Consider the following 22,337-nt stretch of genomic DNA (forward strand, 5'->3'; position numbering starts at 1 on the left):
GAGCCCGGGCCGTGCGGGGGCGGCGGCGGGACCAGCCAGCGGGGATTCAAAAGGGGTAGTGGACTCTTGCTTCACCTGACGGCTATCTGAGGCGCACGCAGGCCCGTTTTCTAGGTAATCTGGTCTCTGAAGGGCCGGTGACTTTATGAAGAGGGTTTAAAAAACGTCTATCCAGGCTCTGAAGCTGGCAGGTAACTAAAGCAACGGCAACTCTGCGTCAGCCAGGCCAAACGCCACCTGTGGGCAGCTGGCGTGGACCCTGGCTCGGGTCCTACCTCTGACAGCTGCTCTCAGAAGCGTGCGAAGGGAACCCTGCCAAAGAGACAGAGGTTCTAGTGAGTCATCAGAAAGGGGGAAAAGAAACCTGGTCAACACGTTCATGAATAAGTGAGGACTGGGAAACCTAAGGTGCAGGGAGTCCTAAAACTTAGATGTCAAGGTAAGATCTCTGAGAAAAGGTTTCAGATCACTGAGTTTTTATTCCTTTTTATCCAGTTCTTCCTTGCTCAAGAAATTGACATTAATCCTTGACAAATGGCCCACAGGATCAAATTTGGTCAGCACGCCTTCCTTCATACCTCTAAAAACGATACACGAGGACTTCCCTGGGCGCTCCAGTGGCTAAGCCTCCGCACGTCCAGTGCAGGGCCAGAGGGTCCCATCCCCGGTCAGGGAAATACTGCGTACAGCTGTACCTGCATTTCTTAGTTGGAAACAAGCATTTTGGGTGCACACTGAACTGAGCAGCACTAGCTAAATCGGCTGACTTCCTTTTCTAATCACCGACATCAGGGGTAAGGTTATGATCGGCTTCTAGGTAAGTGAATTGGAGCTCCAGAATGTCAGATTGTTCTATTTTTTTCTCAATAGGGTTAAAGGCACCAGTAGAAGGTGAACCTGTAACATGCACTCTTTTATTTTCATATTTACACACGTGTGGGTTCTGGGGGAAAGGGCATATTTATACACGTGTGGGGTTTGGATTTACCACGTGTGCGGTTTAGGAAGGGGCATGGGACATGAGCATATTTACATATCTGTGGGGCCTGGGGAGGGGCATGAGCAGCGTTTCAGCTGCAGTTGGCTTGAGAGGATGAAGCACATGCACTTTTTCCAGTTGGTTTATTGCACGTCATGTACAGTCATACGTGGTTCTCCATTCACATACGATTTGGAAAGACCTATTTCAACTTCTCTCTGTATAGACAATTTCCATGAGTTCTAAATGTTTCATACACACCACTACAATATAAGCCATAAACGATGTATTTGGTAATCAAAATTTCTCAATAATAGCATTTTCAAAAAAAAAAAATATATATATATATATATATATATTTTTCCGGGAGCTGTGCTTTATCTGCAATGCGGTGTCTTTTGCCATGAAGGGACAGCAAACTTGTAAGCAGTGAGAAGTCCAGGTTGTGCTATTTGCTGCACCTACCGACCACTTCTCCTGTGAATTAATCCTTCTCCTTCTCTCCCAACCCCCTGCAATTAGTGCAGCAGAAACACAGAAAGGAGAGCACCACACTTGGGTGAACCAGTTTGATTCAGCATTGAGCACCAGGGAGGCATAGAATTCTGTTATGTGTCTTCATAGCAAAGGCATTTCAGCTTGGGTAATATGTTAAAAGAAACCACAGATAAAATCACATGTGTGTACCATATGAATATCTCTAAGAGTAAAATTATCTATAAAATGAATCATTTTTCCATTTTAAATAGTAAGAAACTTTTGAGGGTGTTTAATTCTCTGGATAACTTTTGCTATTAAATAATGGATTATAATCTAGCAATACATTTCATTCTACTAAAAATCACTTGCTGGTAACCCTACAATTGCTAATTGTTACCAAGACATGACAGACATCTTATTTCAAACACACAAACCCCTCCCCCTCAAACTGGAGTAACTTTATAGACTGTCATTTATAAAAGGTAGCTGGTAAAGAAGAGTCTTGATTTGGTAACGAGCAAATCAATGTAATTTAAATTACACCTACTGTCTGCTTTTGGTGTACTTAAAAACTTACAGCCCTTCGTATTTATTCAGTATTTATTGAGAAACCTCAACCACCTCCTATCTTGTGCGAACATTCGCACATCTTGGCTTTATGGACAGGGCGGCTCTGACCGCCCCCGAGGTGGGCTCTCCCGCACACAGTGCACTAGTGTGTTGGTGAATATCGACTTTCATGCTCTATTTTCCAGAGGAAAATGCTTCACTGCAAATATATAACTTTACCAACTTCTCGAGTGAAAGCTTAACTTCCAATTGCTTTGTCAACAATAAACTGACCCTGGCATTTTATCATTCTAACAAGTTTAATACTATTATAGCCTGTATAAAAATGGGTTTTGTCATTTTTGCCTTTTAAAACGGGACTTTTCCAACATAAAAGGTGGCAATACAACATAATTATACATAAAAATTCTCTTAACAGACAATGAGATGAGACTGCATTCACAGGCTTCAGAAAATGTAGAATAAAATACATAGAAATTCTTAATCAACCTCAGTGACATGGTACCATGATGATTTGTATACTAGCAGCTTGAAAGTTATCTTCAAAGTTTTACAAAATAATATATATTAACTGTATGGCAATGTGAACTTTTATGGATAGTAGCATATTAAAGCTGTCTACCTAACAATAGATTGCCCCCATCCCATCAGAGAAGCAGTGTATTTGTTTGATCGAAAGAACCACCTCAATTATGATTAAATCTGATGCTCTCGCTATTCTATATATTTCATGTGTTTATACATACTATGGGACTACGTTTTGACAGTCTGGTTAATACCATATTGGTGTGGTTATGTCTTCTGTAACATGTGACTCACTTCAGCCCCAAATTTTAGAACTTTAAAATAAATAAAAAGCAATTTACAAAAATAAGGCATTATTTGCAAATGCAAAAATTCGTCCTGAGAATTTTTATCATCCAGGAGGACCACTTCACAGAAAAGGAAATACCACTATCTGTGAAACAAATGCACCTCAAGAGCTAAAACAATCGGTAAGCAGAGGTCAGCTTACCTAGGCCGCAGCTAAGAAAAGCAGGAAGGCACGTTCACACATCTCCTTAGATTAACTCCCATGCAAACGATAGATGTACTACTTTCCGAGTGCACGGTTCCTCCCCCCGACTTCTTGCATTGATGTACTCTGACTGTACTGTGGAAGAGGGGGAGGGAGCAAGCTCAGCGATGCCGCCTGACCTCGTGCTAAGGGACCTGCGTCCGTGGTCGTCATCAATGGCCGACGCTGCGCTGGCCTGAGCCACGGAGCCACTCTACCTGTGGCTTTCCATAACAGGAGCAGCTAGCCAAAACAGTTCATAACTTTACACTAGAAAAATGTCCAATTAAAACACCAATTTGAAGAAAGGTAAAACGTCATCAGATGCTTTGCTTCATAATGTGACCATTAGATTATCTACTTATAGAAATTTAAAAAATGGTTCAACAAAGAATCAAACTGGTTTCTTGGGTATATCATTATGATAAATCTCTTTACTCTTTATGCTGTGAGCAGACAGTGATTATTTTGGAGAAGGAAAAATAAGAAAGTGTGGAATTAGTAATGCGGAAGTTGAAAGGCAGGTGGCAAGACTAGAAGAACGCTCCAAACCGACACTGCTTTGCTCCCGTCCCTACTGGCACCTGCCCCCCAAGGTAAAAGGCCAGAGTGACCAAAGCCGCTTTCACAGCAGTGTGCGGGACTGTCAGCCGACAAACAACACAAAAACACGTCACGCTATGTTATCTGTGGTCACTTTCTTCAGGGTTAGTCCAGTAATTCAACTTTACATTCTTTTGTCTTTATTTGTTTATTTTAATTAAACATGTAAAGGTTAATAAACAGACACAGTCCAGAGTTAGTAGGTTGATATTATAACATTTATTAAAATAATGCTATGGGTTAATAGAAACAGCAAAGAACCAAAGAATTAAAATGCAAGCTATGTAAAATCCCAACTAAAACCCAAAAGTGTCTAATGTATTCATTCATTAGCTAACTAAAAGCCCAAGAAAGACAAGACACCCAATGTAATAAAGTACTGGAAAACAATTGGCATTTTCAGTTATCAAAATTGTGGATTCTGCATTTTGTATCCTTTTCTCAATCAAGAAAAAAATTCTTTTTGAATGTTATATAACATACATATAAAACAAGATAGAAAAATACATTATAAACTTGTAACAATGGCTGTAAATACATTATCTTACATGTTTCTCATAGGCAATAGGTTGGTTATGGTACATACATAGCATGAAACTACTGAGATAATAAAGAATAGACAAAAATACATGTCAGCCGTACGGTAACATACAAGCGACACTCCCATCTACCCGCGCTAAAAAATTACATAATACTGTCAGAAAAAAAGTCTTAAAAACTACATATTTTAATAAGAAAGAAATTCAATAAAGAATGATAATACTGAGAACCAAGGCATTCAGAGATTTCAAAAGTCATGCTTTTTTTCAGTTGATCCAAAATTTTATCAACTAAGTTTTCAAACGTTTGTTCAGAGCCAACATTACTCATCAATGTCACGCATTTATTTCATACATTTACTTTCTTCCCCATAAAAGACCTTTGATAAACATCTAAAATGTCCAGGTATAACACAGTTGAGATGAAACTGGATCAAATACTGGTATCATTTTTAAACTATCACCTCAAGTGTTTGAGTGTCGCAAATTTATTCAACCAACCAAACAAAATAAAAATCAAAATGGCACAGCACATATGGTAAATCAAGCAAAACAACTCTATGTGTAACAGAAAGACAAGCAGTGTCACACTAAACCAAAGCTAGCTGAGTACAAAACAACAAATGTCTATTGCATAGTAAATAAACTGAAAACGGTTTCCAAGGGGACAAGATGACGGAGGTCACCGCGAAGGTGCTTACTGAGCTTACTGCTGACCTTTGACTGTGAAGCCGTGACGGTATGCAGAGGGCAGGAGTTGATGAGCTGGGGACCTACAGCCACTTGCCATTTGCCACATCTGGTACTGGGCATTTAATGCTCGCTTACAGGTCAGTTAGATCTGCAAGCTCAAGTTCCGATGCAGAGCTTTGTGCATAGCTCACTTTAGCTACAAAACTGACTGAACATCCGGAGAAACTGCAAGTTCATACTCACATGTAGTTGAGTATTCTATGCCCAATGATGCTAGTTTCTCTCATTCCTTTTAAAGTTAAACGGGGACTGGGGGCGTGCGCGCGCGCGCGTGTGTGTGTGTGTGTGTGGTGGCGGCTTAGGCCACTGAAACCAGCAGAGATGGACTACCCAAGTGATCTGGTTCCGTAGAAATGAGTCTGATTTAAATTTGGGTCATTTACAAACACTGTTATCCAGAATGAAAATCAAAGATTCACTCTTGTGAAAAAGACTGCTGGGTATACTATTACCACCGATTAATAAGAAAAAAATCCAACAACACGCCCACCAAGTAAGAGTTCTAATTTTGTCTATGAAATGGTGTTCTAATCACACGTAATGTTTATTTCAGAACCTTTTGGGCTAACATTACGTATACCAATTACCAAAAGCACTCGATTGTGATTTTAAAAGGATGTTTTCAAACTTGCTTGTTAGGAATTAGAAAAGTTATCAAACTTTTTCACAGTATCAGATTTGGCAAATTGATATCAAGGTAATGTGGCAAAAATCATTTAATTCAAACCATCAACTCATGTGTCTCCCCTCACATCTTCTTTCACATACTGGGCGACTGAGTGACAGGCATTGACTTGTATTCTGAGGGAGGAGCTGATCTTACAAGACACCTGACTAAATGACCATGAAGGAAAATAAGGCACTTTCTTTTCTTTAGACTTATTCCAATACTTAAAAAATAAAAAAGAAAGACAAAAAGGCTCTTTTGGTCTTTTGTTTCTTGACAACCACCAGAAAAAATCATTTAATGAAATAAAGGGTTTCTTTGTTCTTTTTCTTTTTTTTATAACACTTGAAAGTATAAAATGCTACATTTCCAAAAATATATATATTTTTTCTGCACCAGCACCCTTGTATAGTAAAAGTATCTACTTTTTTTGTTCATTTGTTTCAATGCACTACACTTTATCTACAATTTCATTACATGTATACAGCAAATAGGCAAGCATGGCTTTTACATCCTTAATGATTTTTTTCTATACAGGGAGGTTTAAAAAAAATATTTGAACAGTTTGCCCAGTAATGTGACACATAATGCATGTACCTTGTTCTCATATATTTTTTAAAGGAGGTGTAAAATAAAGGTTCAGTAATTTTAACTCAGATATTTATCTTTTAAAAAATAGTGTTGCAGTTTTGTTCTTTGCATTACTTTCCAAAATTCCTTGTTAAGTTTTTCTCTCATGGCACACTTCTAATACTTCAAATTTTGGCAGGCAATATAAAAAAGGCTGCGACTTCTGCCCTTTGAGGGCACTGTAGTGACTAAAGAGCAGGTCAAATTTTGAATACTTTTGAAATCGCTTCACCAATGACATCCCTGACCAAAGGTTCATGCATGATGCATCAGCACAGTACATTCAGAGCTCTGACTCGCTATGCAGAGAGGCTCCTAGAAGTCTCTCACAGGAACTGCCTCTGTCGCTGGCCCTTCTGCAGTGAGGCCTTCTCACCGTTCGCTTAGGGCGGACACTGAAAGGTGGTCAGTGCTGGGGGATGGATTGGGCCTTATTGCTTTACACTCTTCAGTGCAGGGTCTAGAACCACTTTCACCCAAACAGAAAAAGAAATAACAAAACAAAACAAACGAAAGCTGAGTTGGAGGACAACGATTTCTTTGTCTTTTGTTTGGTTAGATGGTAAGACGAACGGACAAGTGCCTCAGCTCGCTGCACTGACGACAGGCAAGCAAAGGCGATTACCAGTTAACTGATCAGCAGGCAGGCATGGTCAGGTCATCATTGGGTGAAGAGTTCAGAGGTCAGAAGGTCATAGGTTAGTTGCCGGTGGCGGCTGGGTGGTTAGAAACAAAAAACAAAAAAAAAAAAAAAAGAAAAGAAAAGATAGAGAAGAGATTAGTTTCAGCTAGTGACGGCTTAATGACAACATGAAAAACTAATCACAACTAATAAAAAAAAAAAGCATGTTTAATTCTGACAAACTGATTAACACCATCTACAGAATACAATAAAAATCATGACAATTCCATATCATGATTTGAACAAATGAAGGAGAGCCCACTCCCACAAAAAAAAACAAAAAACAAAAAACTGTTAACAGGAAAAATAGAAATAAAATACAACTAACAACTAATAGTTAGTAGCAGTCAATGAAGGAGACTGGAAACAACATCAATGAACAGGCTCGGTGTACGGAATTCTCAGTCAGTGCAGCTACCAGTGTCTGACTGCTATTAAGCATTAGTATTCTCTCAGAGGCAAAAGCATTAAAGCAACTATTAATGATGATGTGATTATTAATAATCAGTGATTAACAGAAATGAGTCTAAAGAAATTTAAATTTCTATGAATAATCTGGTTCAACATAAACTCTGGGCCAAAGTTTCTTTTGTTCAATAGATGTTTATTGCTTTTTCAATTATTCTATTTACAAACAACACGGAATTTCTTGGCCTCATGATACAAAGCAACACTAAAGGGTAGTCTAGCCGTGTGGGCAACACCACGGAACCAGAAAAGGGCCCGGCCTTCCGCGCAGGCCAACGCTTTCCAGCTGGAAATACTATTTTACACATATAGAACACTTATAAAATGCACTTGCATGTAAACACTGTAAAATCCTGCCATTTAAAATTCTATACTCAAAAAGCTCTAAGTACATCAAAAAATAGAAGAAATTTCTAATTGATACCAATAAGGCATTTTAAAACTACAAACAGCTTTCTTTATTCAATTTCAAAGCTAATACTCTGCAAATACAATAAAATCTGACATTTCATATACATTCCTGCTTTATATTTTATATTTTAAAAGAAGCCACCTGTAAATACTATTTTCTTTTGCAAAATAACAAACAGAACAAAAAAATTAAAAAAAAAATTACAGTAAAACAAAGTAGTTCTCAAGTGGAAAAGTTATCGTTCCCAATGTCCTTGAGTTGCTCCTTCCTTAATCAACCTCTGTCACATTCTGCTTCACCAAACTTGGTCCACTTAACAGTAGTATGATTTTTAAGACTCATTCAACAGCTTTAATTATTTCTACTATATTCTGAGGTTTGAGAGAATTTTCTGTACTGTTGCCACTGTGACTAAGGCAGAGGAGATGTCAATGAAAAGGTATTCAGTGCAAAGGCAGATTCTGTGCCACTTGATAAATCAAAACCCAGTAGGTGTAATGTTCACAGAGTTTAAATGATCTATATAATGGACTGGTTTACCTTCATATAAAAAAAAAATGCTTTCTAAAAGTCTATCACATAGGACAGCTTATAAATACTACAAAAATACTGTATCTTCAATGTGACCAAATCTTCCCTGAATTTGTTAAAAAAAAAATTGGAATTTTATTTAATTAAAATAAAAACTGCTACTCCAAAGTTAAAGAAGAAAATAAATATTTCACATGATGTAGTCATACCACTTCATAGGTACTCCAGAAATATAGAATCTTAAAGCATTTTTGAAATTACTTAAAATTTTGATTAAAATTGTATTAAGCTTTTTATACAAATTATGTAAATGATGGTTTTTGTAAAATCATTATTTAGAAAAATTCTGATTACGCCTTTTTGAGTGTGGAATATATCAACAAGCAAACTACTGTTTCTATATATACCAGTAAACCTAGAAATATGTCCTCTGCCGAGTCCTGGCCTGCTCCAGTACACACAGGTGTGTCAACCGTGCAAAATCACTTACGGTTCTTCACAACTAAAAAGTCAGTTGGTCTTTTATAGGCTTCATATTCAGTTTTGAAATATGTGAACGGGGGGTTATTTTTAGTAAAGAACTAGATGGTTGTCAACCATGCAGTACTCTAAATGCTCATATAGAATTACATGGTTATATGTCTAAGGGCTGAGTTTCCTTGCATAAATGAATACTTATAATCTTCCCTTCAAAAGATTAAAAAATAATCATTAAAAAAAACCTCAAAAATAGAGAAAACAGTAGTATCATAAAATAATTTAAGTGAAGAACTTCAGACCTCTCCCTTAGACCCAATGAGTGCATACAGTGATAGTAACAGCAGTATACAAGTATCTGTTATTTTAAAAAAAGAAAAAAAAAAAAAAAAAACAAGCATTTCGGTTTGCTGACATTGCATTTTGAATAAAAACAGTGATAGGACTAATGAAAACACATAAACTACAAAAGAGCTTCTCATGGAATGTGCTGTCAATTTCAAATACAGTATAATCTTTCTAATATTTTCAACTGTCTCAAGGCACTGGAGTGTTGACTAGACCAATAATTGTGTTAAAATAAAATTATGAGAAATCTCTTTAAAAGGGCATGCAGGGAAAGGTTAACAGAAGAAAAACTACTTTAAAACAGTCTTTAAAACTGTCTCAGACATTAACAATGTAAAAACTTCCAATCCTGTGTGGAAGTATTCAATTTCCTTAAATTGAAAAGTTACTTAAAAGATTTTTTTTTTTTTAATTTCCTCCTTCACTAGGAGACTTTCTGATACAAAAAGGGTCATTTATTTGCTTGTGGTGCATGATGTACTTACATTTATATTATCTTCATAGATAACCACTGACCTTGGGGGGGTGGTCTGTTTATTCAATAATCTCTGTGAGTATATATGCATTAGTCAAAAGTCTTCAGACTCTTTAATTATGCATGATGCTAAATAAATATCATCAATGTCTTTGGAAAGGTATTTTATTCTGATGTGGACAGCATTTGTGTCCATCAGTATTTAAGATACCTATGTGAAACTGACAGATGAAATCTTTCTCAAGTTCATAGAAAATGTAGGAGTGAGGTGTAAATACATCACTTTCCACCACTAATATTAGAGACTTTGATCAAATTAATTAGTAGGTAAAGATGTGCCATAATAGAAGTTTGCCAAAAAAAAAAAAACCCCAAAATCCTTTTTAAAAATCTTGTTTTGGATTGCTACCTTGTAATGACAAACTCAGAAAACAATGTCAATAAACCAAAACCGTCACTCCTCAATAAACATAAATAATTTTATAGAAGGGTCCAAGGGCATATATAGGACACAAATTATACATGTGGAAATGGAGAAAAATGAAGACTTATTTTCCAGTCACGGGTTAGTCAAAAAGGACTTTCTAACAGCTGGATTCACGTCACCACAAAATTTCAAGAGACAGTTTACCTTCACATAATATATTTTAGCAGCAAATGACAAAAATCAAAGGATCCATTTTGGGACAAGAATGTAAGAATAAAAGGGAAATGATTTTCTCATTTATTAAAAAATCCAACTTCATCAAAGTCATCTTCACAGCCCCTTTTTGATTTCAGCTAAGGACCTGACATGTATGTACATCCTTGTGTGTATACAGTGGGGTTCAAGTATCTTACTAAAAAGGAAAATGGAAACTAAATCTTCAGTTTTCTCCAAAAGGACACAGGAGGAATATATTTCTTTACTTCTCTCATTAAAGCACCATCTGCTTAGTTCTTTTTGCAAAACCAACCCAAAATTTCAGAACAACTAAAAGGTAAATTTTAGCAAAAATTATTCCTGATAAATAAGGCAACATCAGAATTTAATAGCTCCCCAGATGGACTAATTTACATTTTAGTAGAAATAAATCATTGTACATACTAAAATAGAATTTAATAAATTAAAATATGAAGGGAGGAAAAGAAAACATCCATAAAACCCAACCCTTAAATCTTTCAATTATTACAAATTAATTTAGAAAAGGAAAAGAAATGATGTGCAGGCAAGCAGTGATTTTTTTCCATCAGGTGTGGTGTTGCAAACTTTATGAACACCCAACGCACTTCTCATAAACAAGAACTGCAGAACTAAACTAACCTCGGTCTGCGGTCACAATCCTTTGGTAAGGATGGACACGCATATCGTGCCTTCGAACTTTAGTAGCCACCGCACCTAGTTAAATTGCAATTACCAAGACAAAGTTAGAAAACATTCACAAGGGAAAAGAAAACAAACATTAACAGCAGGTTTATCACAATGGATTTCAAATGTTCATTTACTACAAAAGTTTTGTTTTAGGAAACACGTTAAGGCACAGTAGTCTTAACCATTATATGTTGCGTATATATGCATCTATTAATATTGCATTCATTTCAATCATCTTGGCCTTAACCTATTTTATGCATTCATTTATAATCCCAAGTTACAGATTTCATGAACTCTATTAGATCCAAACACAGTTAGGCTTTACTAGTCACATATTCACTGAAGTGCCTTTCTTGCAGCAGGACTACTTAAATAATGCCATGTTTAATACTGACAATTATTTGCTAACCTTAAGACCACACTTCCAGAGTCTATCACTTAAGAAGGTTTAAATGCAATTCTTAAAGCCTACAGATTGTGGTTCTAAACTTCGAGTCAATAAGTATGAACTGCAATGAATTAGGTGATTAGTAAAGCAAACAGTATAGTACACTTAGCAGTCAGTATACTACTATACACTCCTGTATAAATCACCGTTACTTTGTAAGGTTACAGACTAAACCAATTAATAACAAACTTTTACTTTCTATCAGTGTGCAAAAAGTGCAAGTAAGTCACTGACTGCTAGGCTAAGCTTCCCTCCCACCCCCCTGGAGGCTGCTGAGACTAAGCATTTGTTAAATTCAGATCTGATGAGGGTTCAGTTAAGACCGTTCTTGAATTCTTAGCCTTTCGTTGGGAAAGCCATACCTAAAGATAAAAGGAAGGGAATTAAAAATTAGTCATCAATGAAGATTTGAGGCTAATACCAATCTCCTCACTACCACCAACACATATGTCTGCATCTGTTTTGAAGGGCACTGCTTATTTTAAAATACTCATGTGAGATTTGATATATAGCATGCATGTTATCTGTGTGCAAGTTGATTATAACATAGCAACTTGAAATTCATTTTCTCAATTCTCCAAGTGGTCAATATCATGTTTTACTGCTGAGGTGGCAAAGTGAGAAATAAAACTGATAATGGAATCCTGACATTTAGTGCTCATTATCATTCACCTTATGAATGTCAATTAGGTATCTGTGTATTTTACTTTCAATTTTGTCAGTCTAATAATTAAGTATTATAAATAAAAATTTTCCAACACAACAAAAGCACATTGCTTTAAAATGGGAAATTTAACTGCAGTGCCTGTTGCTGTTTCTAAGTAGTAAACTGGTCCATCACCCCTTTTTCATTTTGGAAAAACTAGTCTTATATAAGTGTAATTCGATGAGGCAAAATCAGTGAGATCTTGCATTGAGAGTGCTGGAACAGCAGCTGGTGGCTCAGAGCACCAGCCCTGCGGGAAGCACCAGTCAAACTCCTCGAACAGACGCTGTGCGTGCAGCAGAGAGGAGCTCTGGGGAAAGGAGCAGGCGTGGGGCCACAGGACAGAGCGTTAACAGAAAGGAAAACGTAAACAGGTTACAGGTTACATGTTATTTTAAAAATGCTTCAAGAAATGTGCAACAGAAACAAGCCTCTCAGAAACAGTTCTATTGTATGATTCTGACCTATAATACTTTTTACAATGATTTAGAGATAAACGGAAAACATGTACAATAAAATGTATTTGCTCATGAAACAAAATGCACCTGAGTGCATGCACACACACAGATAACATACAGAGCACTGTGGCTTTTTTTTAATTGAACAATGAATTTTCAAGTTTCAATCTTAGTGTCCAGGTTCATTAAAAACTTTCAAATTTTTATAAATCAATATTAATGCTGGGGAAAAAATAACTTTAAAAGATCAAAGTCCTAAAAGTCAACAGCATGCACGCAGCACCAAAGTCATGTACAATTCAAGAAAAAAGAACTTAAATTCTGTCTGGTAAAACAAAGGGGCAGCGCGGAAACAGTGTGTCCACATTGACTGGTCGTGTTAGAACAGCTGCTGCTCTAGTCCTTCATCCAGCAGTCAATGGGCTGAAATATCAGGCATGACTGGCATTTCAATCCACTCTATAAAAAAAAGGCGTCAGTAATGTCTTTTTCAAGCACACCACTTTTTGTTTATGTAAAACTGAGAGTTTACAGCATGATCTTAATTTTTGCCTCAATTGTGATTCTAATTCAGTGAGACTTGGTATTACTTATCAATTCCATACTGTACTACTGAAACTAAGAACGTCTCTTATCTTTAATGTTAACTAGGACTTCAAAAGAGAAAAATTGAAGAAATCTGAAGAATGCAACTATTTATCTGGTCCCTTTTATATTTTAAGTGACCACAAATATCAGAAAACACACATCAGGTTAAAATGTCTCAAAAGACTTTCACACAAAAATTGAAAATGTAGCCAACAAATAAATTTCCGACACAAAAGCAATCTAAAAACTCCGGGTGGTGGAGCTGATGAAGGGGTAGACCTATGGGTGGGATCTAACACTCAGAATGACCTCGGTGATGTCAAAAGTGAAAAGTATTTTCTGTTTAAAATGTTCATTGCAAATTTACCCAACCAAAGTGACCGTCAGTCACCAAAGTGCATCTGAATAAATTTCAGGTACAATTATTCAAAGGGGGAACCCTTATAAGAGGCTGAAATAAAATTTAGTTTTCAGTCTTTCCAGTGGAAGCTTGTCTTGCCTCTCTAAAATGGATATATCATTTCAAAGTCTGGGGTAGCAAAAGTGATGAAGAAAAATGCTGTTAACCATACAACTTACCTAATACACCACTAGGTTCAATAGGATACTCAAGGATTGATGTAGCTGGTGCCAACGTGTAGGGGTATTCGTAGGGTGTGTAGATTAACCCAGCCTCGGGCCCTGGAGGAACTATTGCAGCAGTAGGGTGAGGAGTTCCGTTTGGCATGACAGCGGTCTGTATCTGTCTGATCAAAGGCATTATGGTAGGGCCAGCCGGCGTCGGAGTGCGCAGGGCGGCTGGTGGGAGCACGGGCGCGGGCCCAGTGATAATCCTTGGAGCAGCCTGGGCTGTAGCTGCAAGAGAAAAGGCAAGGGCTGCTACAGTAAGCAAAGAAATTCAGAAGGAAGTGCAGAGACAGCAGTGTAAAACACGGAAAATGAGAGGGGAGGAGGAAAAAGGAAAAAGCAGAAAAGAAGAAAAATAAAAGGAAATCATTAGTACATGCGCTGATCACACAAAAATGCCAAAGCACACCAATCAAATGCAAAACAGCTTCCCCTTTCCCAATGTGATTAAGAATAAATGTGCAAAATTTAAAAAGCCACTGGGGGGAAAAAAGAATGAGACCATTAAAATAGGTTACATTTACTTAATATATTTGGTATGTCTATATTTTTAAGATCTCATGAGACTAAAGGTGCATGCAGAAGCACAAGAGAACACTTGCATTAAAAGATGTTAAAAATACTCTGTAATTGGAGTCCACAGAAATACAGCTTTAGTATATTTCTAAAGAGTAGCTTCAGTTTCAAATGAAGGAAAGAATAATTTTCATTGCATTAACTTAGCCAAATAACCAAGTTACTAATTTCCTACATTTTAGTGATTAACTTTTTCATAGAAAATACAAAAAAAGTCACATTCCTAAACACATGACTATTAATGATATACTCATTTTCATGAGTAAATTAAAAGCAACCACTCTAAACACACTACGGTGTCTATATTTTGGAAAGCTGGCTACGTCTTTACAATTCTATACCTGTAATTTAAATGATATTATGTTCATATGAATGATGAATAAAACTTAGATTGTCTCAAAATATAAATTTCACATTATTTCATTTTAAATATGAAAAAGCAATCCTCTTACAGTTTATGAAAGCATGTGCAATACACATCAAGAGGAAAACAGCATTAAAAGCAATGCCATCTACTGCTCTCTGTGAACTCACGTATGAAATCAATACAGGAAAAATATCGGAGGAAAAACGTGCAAGTGAGGTGAAAGAACAGAATTCAACAGAAGAATCACTGCATTCATGTATATTCCAAACTAGCTTTTAGTTTTTAGAAAAAACTTCTTTGCATAAAGATAACAAAATAAACTAGAAGTCTTAAATCTGTAGTTAACAAAAAACTTTTTGAAACTCTTGAATTCAGAAGCTAAAATTTCATCAAAAGAATAAAACAAAAGCTTATAAACTCAAAGCTTAGACATGCTGGCATAAAATAAAATCAAGGGAGTGCCCTCATTCTTGAAAACAGTAGAAATGGAACAGTGAGGCCCATATCAAGTGACAATTATTTCAACTCTTCACTTTAACTGTTCATGTACTGTGCTGCCAAAAGGAGAGGGGGTTTGCGGACAAAACAGCTGAGACAGCTGTAAGCTCTGGTCTTACGTGATTTAATGTTGGCATCTCTGTAGGTGCCGTTGAGAATCGCAAGCTCCATCAGCTGCATCTTCTTCAGGCTGTCTTCTCCCTCTGCCTATACATGGAAAAGACAAGAGCACTAAGCGCCTGAAACGGTCCATATCCATTACAGCCATTATCTATGCAAAAACCATAAAATAGGTATCATGTGATTACAGCCACTGGTTTCAATCAGGAAACAAACATCCGGGAAACAGTGAGTGAGTAAGCGCTCAGTCACTCAGTCACGTCCGACTCTTTGCTACCCCAAGGACTGTAGCCTGCCAGGCTCCTCTGTCCATGGGATTCTCCAGGCAAGAAAGCTGGAGTGGGTTGCCATTTCCTTCTCCAGGGGGAACAAAAGGTGCTACATGCTAAAGCCCATTCAGTAATGGGATATTAACACACAAGACACTCTCAACTGCCACCAGCTATATGTTTCTATTTGGACACTTCTTATGTAAGCTACACTGATGAATTAACAATCTCTTAAAAACCTTTATTTTTAAATGGGATTAATGAAAATGTTAGGTAAATTAAATATAGCATAGTCTCTACGTTTAAGTCTTCATTAAAAGACAAAAAACGAAAACAAACTGAGATTTTAAACATGTAAGATTCAACTGTGGTATTCAGGTAAGGAAATTTTGCTTACTTTTCCAAAAGAGGAAAATTTAACAAAATCATAAACATAAGAATTTCTAAAAATCTGGTCTACATTCTGGTTTCTTATCCCAAAATCCCTTTCTCCCCTCAATTAGCAAATGCTATCAATTCTAAAGCACATGAGTCTTTAAGATCATCTGATACCTTGTCCGAGTCATGAAAAACTTCACAGTGAAAAGGAGCATTACTAAAATATTAATATTAATAAGTATACACCAGGCAAAAAACCAGGGATGTCTCTGACATCAAACTGTTAGGCCATTTCCTCAACCATGGACTTGCCCCACCCTCCTCATTTACTGCTATCACTCTTGCTCTCAGCATTACTGGTTTATTACCAAAACTACCATAATGTGTTAAGAGTATCTGTTCTCCAATCGATCTATGCACAATGGCCAGTTACCTGCCCAAATCACAACTTCCATTGTAATGTTTCTTGACAGGCTCATGTCTTAAGAACCTTGTAGTCTCTTACTAGCTAAAAAAAAATAATAATAATACATTTAAGCTATTTATGGTCTGATCCCAAAAATCTTCTCAAGTTAAATCAATGAATCTCCCACTATTTGTTATCTTATGGCATAAACCAAACCACATCACTGCCTGTTATTCATCTCTGTGCCTCCTCCTATTGCCTCCATCGTGAATGCTTCTCTGCACTCCACATTACCACCCATCCCTCTTCCCAAATCCTACTTTATCCTTGCAGACTTCAACCTAAATGCTACCTTCTCAGAGGGTCATCCCTACAGCATATGTTTCTGCTTTGAGTTAAAGTTGTTGTATACCACAACTACCAAGAAACGAGCAAGTTCCCCGAGTACAAAATAGTTCTCATTTATCACTGCCTATCTTCCTTATCCACCTCATCTCCCCAAGTCATTTGCTAGGAGTTATTTTTAAATGATCACTATGAGATATCTTTAACTTTATTTAGAAATCTCAAATGTTTAAATCCTACAGAATAAACTTAAGCCACAGAAAAAGGAGGTTCACCCATGAAGAAGTGGTAGAAATGGAACTATGTGCTGCTCAGATATTTTACACATTGTACTGCCAGGACTTAACATTTTAAAAGGAAAGAAACCCAACGACACATTTTTCTGATGAAACGTTGGTCCTTCTTGATTCAAGAAAGGAGCAGTTAACAAACTTCTCAGCCCTTTCCTGTTATACAAAACTCTGTCCCTGGCACTGTAACAGCAAATAGGGTACCATAATTTGTAATAAGAAGAACTGCTGAGTGGGCTTTTAACAAACTACAAAACAAGTTCCTTAAGATGAGTGAAAACGCCATGAAGACCACACTCAGCATGCCACTGCTGACTTTCCAGAAGCCTACGTGCAGTCACAGAAAGTGAAGGAGATACTCGCACTCTGTGGAACTACTATTCCTGATGCCTATGAATGTGCACAGGTGAAAAAAAAAAGTAAATAATATGATTTACTTGAAAGATACAACAATTACTTGCAAAGAAAAATAAGTAAGCATTATCACTGGAAGAGAAGAATTAGAAATATACTATGATAAAACTCCTTTAACTTGTCCACTGAAAGCTAGTAATACTGAAAATTAAAACTTAAGTTGTTTCCAATTTAAACCTAATTAAAAGACACATGCTCCTTGGAAGAAAAGTTATGACAAATCTAGACAGTGTATTCAAAAGCAGAGACCACTTTGCCGACAAAGGTCTATACAGCCAAAGCTATGATTTTTCCAGTAGGCATGTACAGATATGAGAGTTGGACCATAAAGAAGGGTGAGTGTCAAAGAACTGATGCTTTCAAACTGTGGTGCTGGAGGAGACTGCTCAGAGTCCCCTGGACATCAAGGAGATCAAACCAGTCTATCCTAAACGGAATAAACCCTGAATATTCAATGCATGGAGTGATGCTGAAGCTGAAGTTCCAATACTTTAGAACCTGATGCGAACAGCCAACTCATTGGAAAAGAACCTGATGCTGGGAAAGATTGAGGGCAGGAGAAGGGGGTGACAAGGATGAGATGGTTGGAGGGACATGACTCAATGGACATGAGTATGAGCAAGCTCCAGGAGTTGGTGATGAACAGGGAGGCCTGGTGTGTCCATGGGGTCGCATAGAGTAGGACGTAACTGAGTGACTGAACAACAGGAAAAGAATACTAAAAGAAGTATATAAACTATACCTTATTTAAATAGAAAGATAGTAAGTATACCTTCAGTCATCTTCCACAGTGAAAAAGTGGTACGTATTTGAAAATGTCCAAAAATTAAGCAGAAACAAAGATGAAAGAAATGATGAATTACAATGCCTCATACACAGCACTGTACAAAGAAGAGGTGCTTGAACACATGTTTTCACTGAACAGTTTCTTTTGGGTAACAATATAACCATACTCATTAGCTGGTGATGCAATGTCAAACTTGGGAGAAAGACAAAGGAAAAGATGATGGAAGATGCGCACATGTGTGCATGTGTAGGGCATGCATATACAGGTGTGTGCATGCACGTCTGCAGGGTGTAGGAAACAAAACAATCAGTCCAGTGACATCAGCAGAGAATGAAAACCAGTGCAGCGCCGCCTTCACCCGCTGGTGTCGGCCACGTGGACCACGGTGACACAGCCGCTGAGGGCACTGACACAAGTGACAAATTACGATACACACTGCATCGCCTCACGTGGGGCACGCTCCCCCCACATCTCCTGGCAGAACAGTCCAGAAAGCAGCCTCTCCTGCATCCTTAGCACTCCCATATACTCTGCACTCACAGAACATGATGCTCTGGGTCTCAAGACATGACTGGATACTTGGGTGCTCTAGTTTTGGAGTACTGTGAATAAAGCTGCAATGAAAATTCTTGTACAAGGCCTTTTTTGGGTAAACCTATGCTTTCAATTCTCTTGGATAATTACCTAGAAGTGGAATTGCTGGGTCATGGGATAAATGTATTTTGCATGGAAAACATTATATAAAGATTACTTGAACTCAGTAGGATAAAAACAGACTATAAACACACTCTCTGAACTTTTTGGGTTCTGCAATTAAGGATGACAAATTATGGGTCTATACAAATATATATAACTTATGTATATATTACTTAACATACAGCTATGTTATCAGCTATATATAACAGCTATGTTAAAGTGCTAGAAATAGTTCATGGTTAATATTAGATCAGAGTAACATTTTAAAGTAGAACAATTTATACACTGTTCTACCTTATTAGAATTAGATATTAAATCTCATCATCTAAGCATTTATGTTTCATAACAGATCTATGGCACTGGTGTTTCACTATCCCCAAAGCTCAGAAAAGTTAGGTAGCTTACCAAATGTCACAATGCAAAACTGGCTTTCACCGAAGTACCTGATCCAAAGTCCTCATTGTACCTTCTGCAATGTAATTTATGGTGACTTCAAGTGGAAGTATCTTTTGAATTCATCAAAGAATTCACATAGAAAAATGAATGCAATGTAATTAATTATAACAGAGAGCTAAAACAAATATGTGAATATTTCCAACTAATTAAAATGTCAACTAGCACAATAATTTGAACTACTGCCTGTAATAGAAGCCCAAACTTTCTAGCTTAGCACTCAAGGCGCTGAGTCACTTCTAAAAGCAGCCCTATGTGCAAATGTTTTGCACTGGTTGAAATCATCTGTCCACTCTCTGCGAGAGTATCCTCTGTGCGTTTCTGCCTCTAAGTGAGCTGAGACCTGGTCTAGAAGCATGCTGCGTATGCCTCTTCTTACAGCCCAGGCAGATCACTGGCCTTTTCCAAACACTTCTAAATTCATGCTACTCCTTTTGGGGTGATCAATCACATACAGCCACAAGGAAGAAGGTATCTCTTGTATTTTTTCTTTTTTTTTTAGGAAATTTCATGACTTGTAGCTATGAATCAACGAACAGCCAGTAAACCAGTCTTCTTTTAGCCTGCAATGCCTCACAAAAATGAACCTTCTCAATACATTTTAGAAAATTGATTATTTTTCTATAAACTTGAAATAATGAGTAGAAAAGGTTTTCCAAGCATTAAATAAAAAGTACATAACTTAATTCACTTGTAGAATAAGACTGAACAAGTAATAAAGAGAACGAGTGACAAAGTTATGAAGAATTAATACCAATCATTACCTGCATCTGCTCCTGTCAGCTAAAAGTCTGACAAAGAACCTGACCAACTTAAATTTAAATAGAGGGCTTTACACAGGGTTGTGACGTAACAGTGCCTGTCATGGACTGTTTGGGGCTCAAGTATGATTAGAGAGACCGAGCCATCAGCTTTAACCCAGCCCAGGTGACAGAGGAACTGGGTGGGTGGGGGTGGGGGGAGGTAACAACACTGATAGAAAAGTTAGTTAAATCGACAGGACTTGATGACTGACTGGATAGAGTGGGTGAGGGAAAAGGAGACAGACATTAAAGAATGACATTTAGGTTTAAAGGCGAAGGGATATGGAATCAAAAGTTCTGTTTGGAAATACGAAGCTTGAAATTCTTAAACACCCCAGTGGAGATATCAAGAAGACAGCGAATACAAATCTGAGATCTACTTTTTAACTTAGCATATAAAGAGCTAGTAGAAAAATTACCTCCCACTCCATTTTCAGAGTATTTTTCTCCAAGATGATACAGAACTATTAAATTTCAAGCTGAGCTGCTATATGCTTCCAAAGGCTGGGTCTAGGACTCTACACAGTCCTGTGTCTCCCAGGCCAGCTGGTGAGTTAGATGCTCACAACTGAGACACCCCGAGGGGCATCAAAGGGAGACTGAAGTGCTGGCTGCAGGCAGAAGGGGCGCCCCTCCCGTGCCAGCTATTCTCAGCTCGCACCTCGCTGGGGGCAGCTCCACCCAGGCTCCAGGACTCCTCCCCAGCACTTCTAGAACAGTCTCACTGAGCAGCCCCAGCCCACAGCCACAACCAGCGTTAGGCACTCTTGTGAGTTACTGAGCTTCTGTACCAACCAAGGGGCAGTGCTCTATCAGAGATTCTGCCTCTGCACAGAACTTTCTCCAGTTCTGTGATGGTAATATGGTAATAACAGTACCATTCTCTCTTATCTCCCAGTCCTGGGATAACAGTCAATTCCTAGAGCTTCTAAAACTGTATTACACTCTATCTCCTTTCTCCTTTTTTTAGTTTTCAACACCCATTTAACAAATTACTTTATTCTCTCAGTTGAAAAAGCTAGTGTGGTTTGTTTTCCAGATGAAGAGGAGGCTCCCCAGCACTACTTCACAGAATCTGAATTACCCTGTCTGACACTTATGGTCACATCAGTGTCCTTTCCTTTTTTATGTCACCAACTTTATTTTGTATCAAAAATTTAAGCAGATGATCTGCTAACTATTTCTTTAGATTATTTTAAGGCTCCCTAATTCCATGTCTTTCCTTTTCCCAGTGTTCAGTTAACAGAGGCAACTGAGCACCTGCTAGGATGCAGACACTCTGCTAGCCAGTCCAACACAGCAAAAGAATGACATTCACAAACGGAAGCACATTAGAGAAATTTCCAAAATCGTAACAGAAAGTCAATATCAAAGAGAGTTTACCTGGGTACAGCCTGATTGTCTTATACAAAGCAAGCCCTTAGTCCAAGTAAGGGCAAAAAAGACTGTTCCTGTGAAAAATTTGTGGGTCAAAATGTTAGACACAGTAAGGGAGGAAAAATCCTAGCATATATTTTTCTATTTCCCCTTTATTACATTCTCTCATTTAAGCACAATCCCTGGTTTAGCAGCAACCACTTGATAAAGCAAAGTAAGACACTGAGAGAGCATGAGGCATATTTTATTTCATCAGAAAAGCTTAAAGCACTCAAAGCCTCACTGACAAAGACACATACAAAAAGCTCCGTAAACTATTACATAAGACTAACAAATACTTTTGTCTTGGGATAATACATTGTCTTTTTTTGACAAGCTATAGACTCATCTAAAAGTCCTGACAACCTCAGAAAAGCCATATCTCATTAGAAAGCATTTATTCCTTTCTATATGAAATATACATAACTTGAAATATTACTTTTTATAGTAAGCTTAACATAAATGACAACTTTTTGAAAGATTTCTATGATCCACAACTCAGGCAACATACTAGTATCAGTAGATCCCCACCTTACAGAAAAAAAAAAACCCAAAACTCGAAGGTTAACTGTATTTTAGGTGGACTTTATCAAACTATATGTTTGGTGCTGTAGAAGAAAAGATGGCTACAAACTGTGAACTTAAGAGAGCCTTATTCTATAGCAGAAGG

General features: G+C 37.5%; 1 protein-coding gene across 7 annotated transcripts in view; it reads right to left on the minus strand.

The window, feature by feature from the left end:
• Positions 1-1,337: 1,337 nt before the first annotated feature.
• Positions 1,338-22,337, minus strand: part of QKI (QKI, KH domain containing RNA binding) — a 144,986-nt gene continuing 123,986 nt past the window's right edge. Inside the window, exons 5-8 of one of the 7 annotated variants that reach the window (XR_010662451.1) lie at positions 15,410-15,497; positions 13,802-14,101; positions 10,975-11,832; positions 1,338-6,994 (exon numbers count right to left, since the gene is read on the minus strand). Coding sequence is in view for 6 of the 7 variants with exons in the window: in XM_065931010.1 (XP_065787082.1) it covers positions 6,978-6,994; positions 10,975-11,049; positions 13,802-14,101; positions 15,410-15,497 (480 nt within the window). In the remaining variant the exon portion in view is untranslated. The other 6 variants (XM_065931010.1, XM_065931007.1, XM_065931008.1 and 3 more) reach the window with 6 other exon arrangements.

This window comes from Muntiacus reevesi, chromosome 3 (genome assembly GCF_963930625.1).
Source record: "Muntiacus reevesi chromosome 3, mMunRee1.1, whole genome shotgun sequence".
Lineage (NCBI taxonomy): Eukaryota > Metazoa > Chordata > Mammalia > Artiodactyla > Cervidae > Muntiacus > Muntiacus reevesi.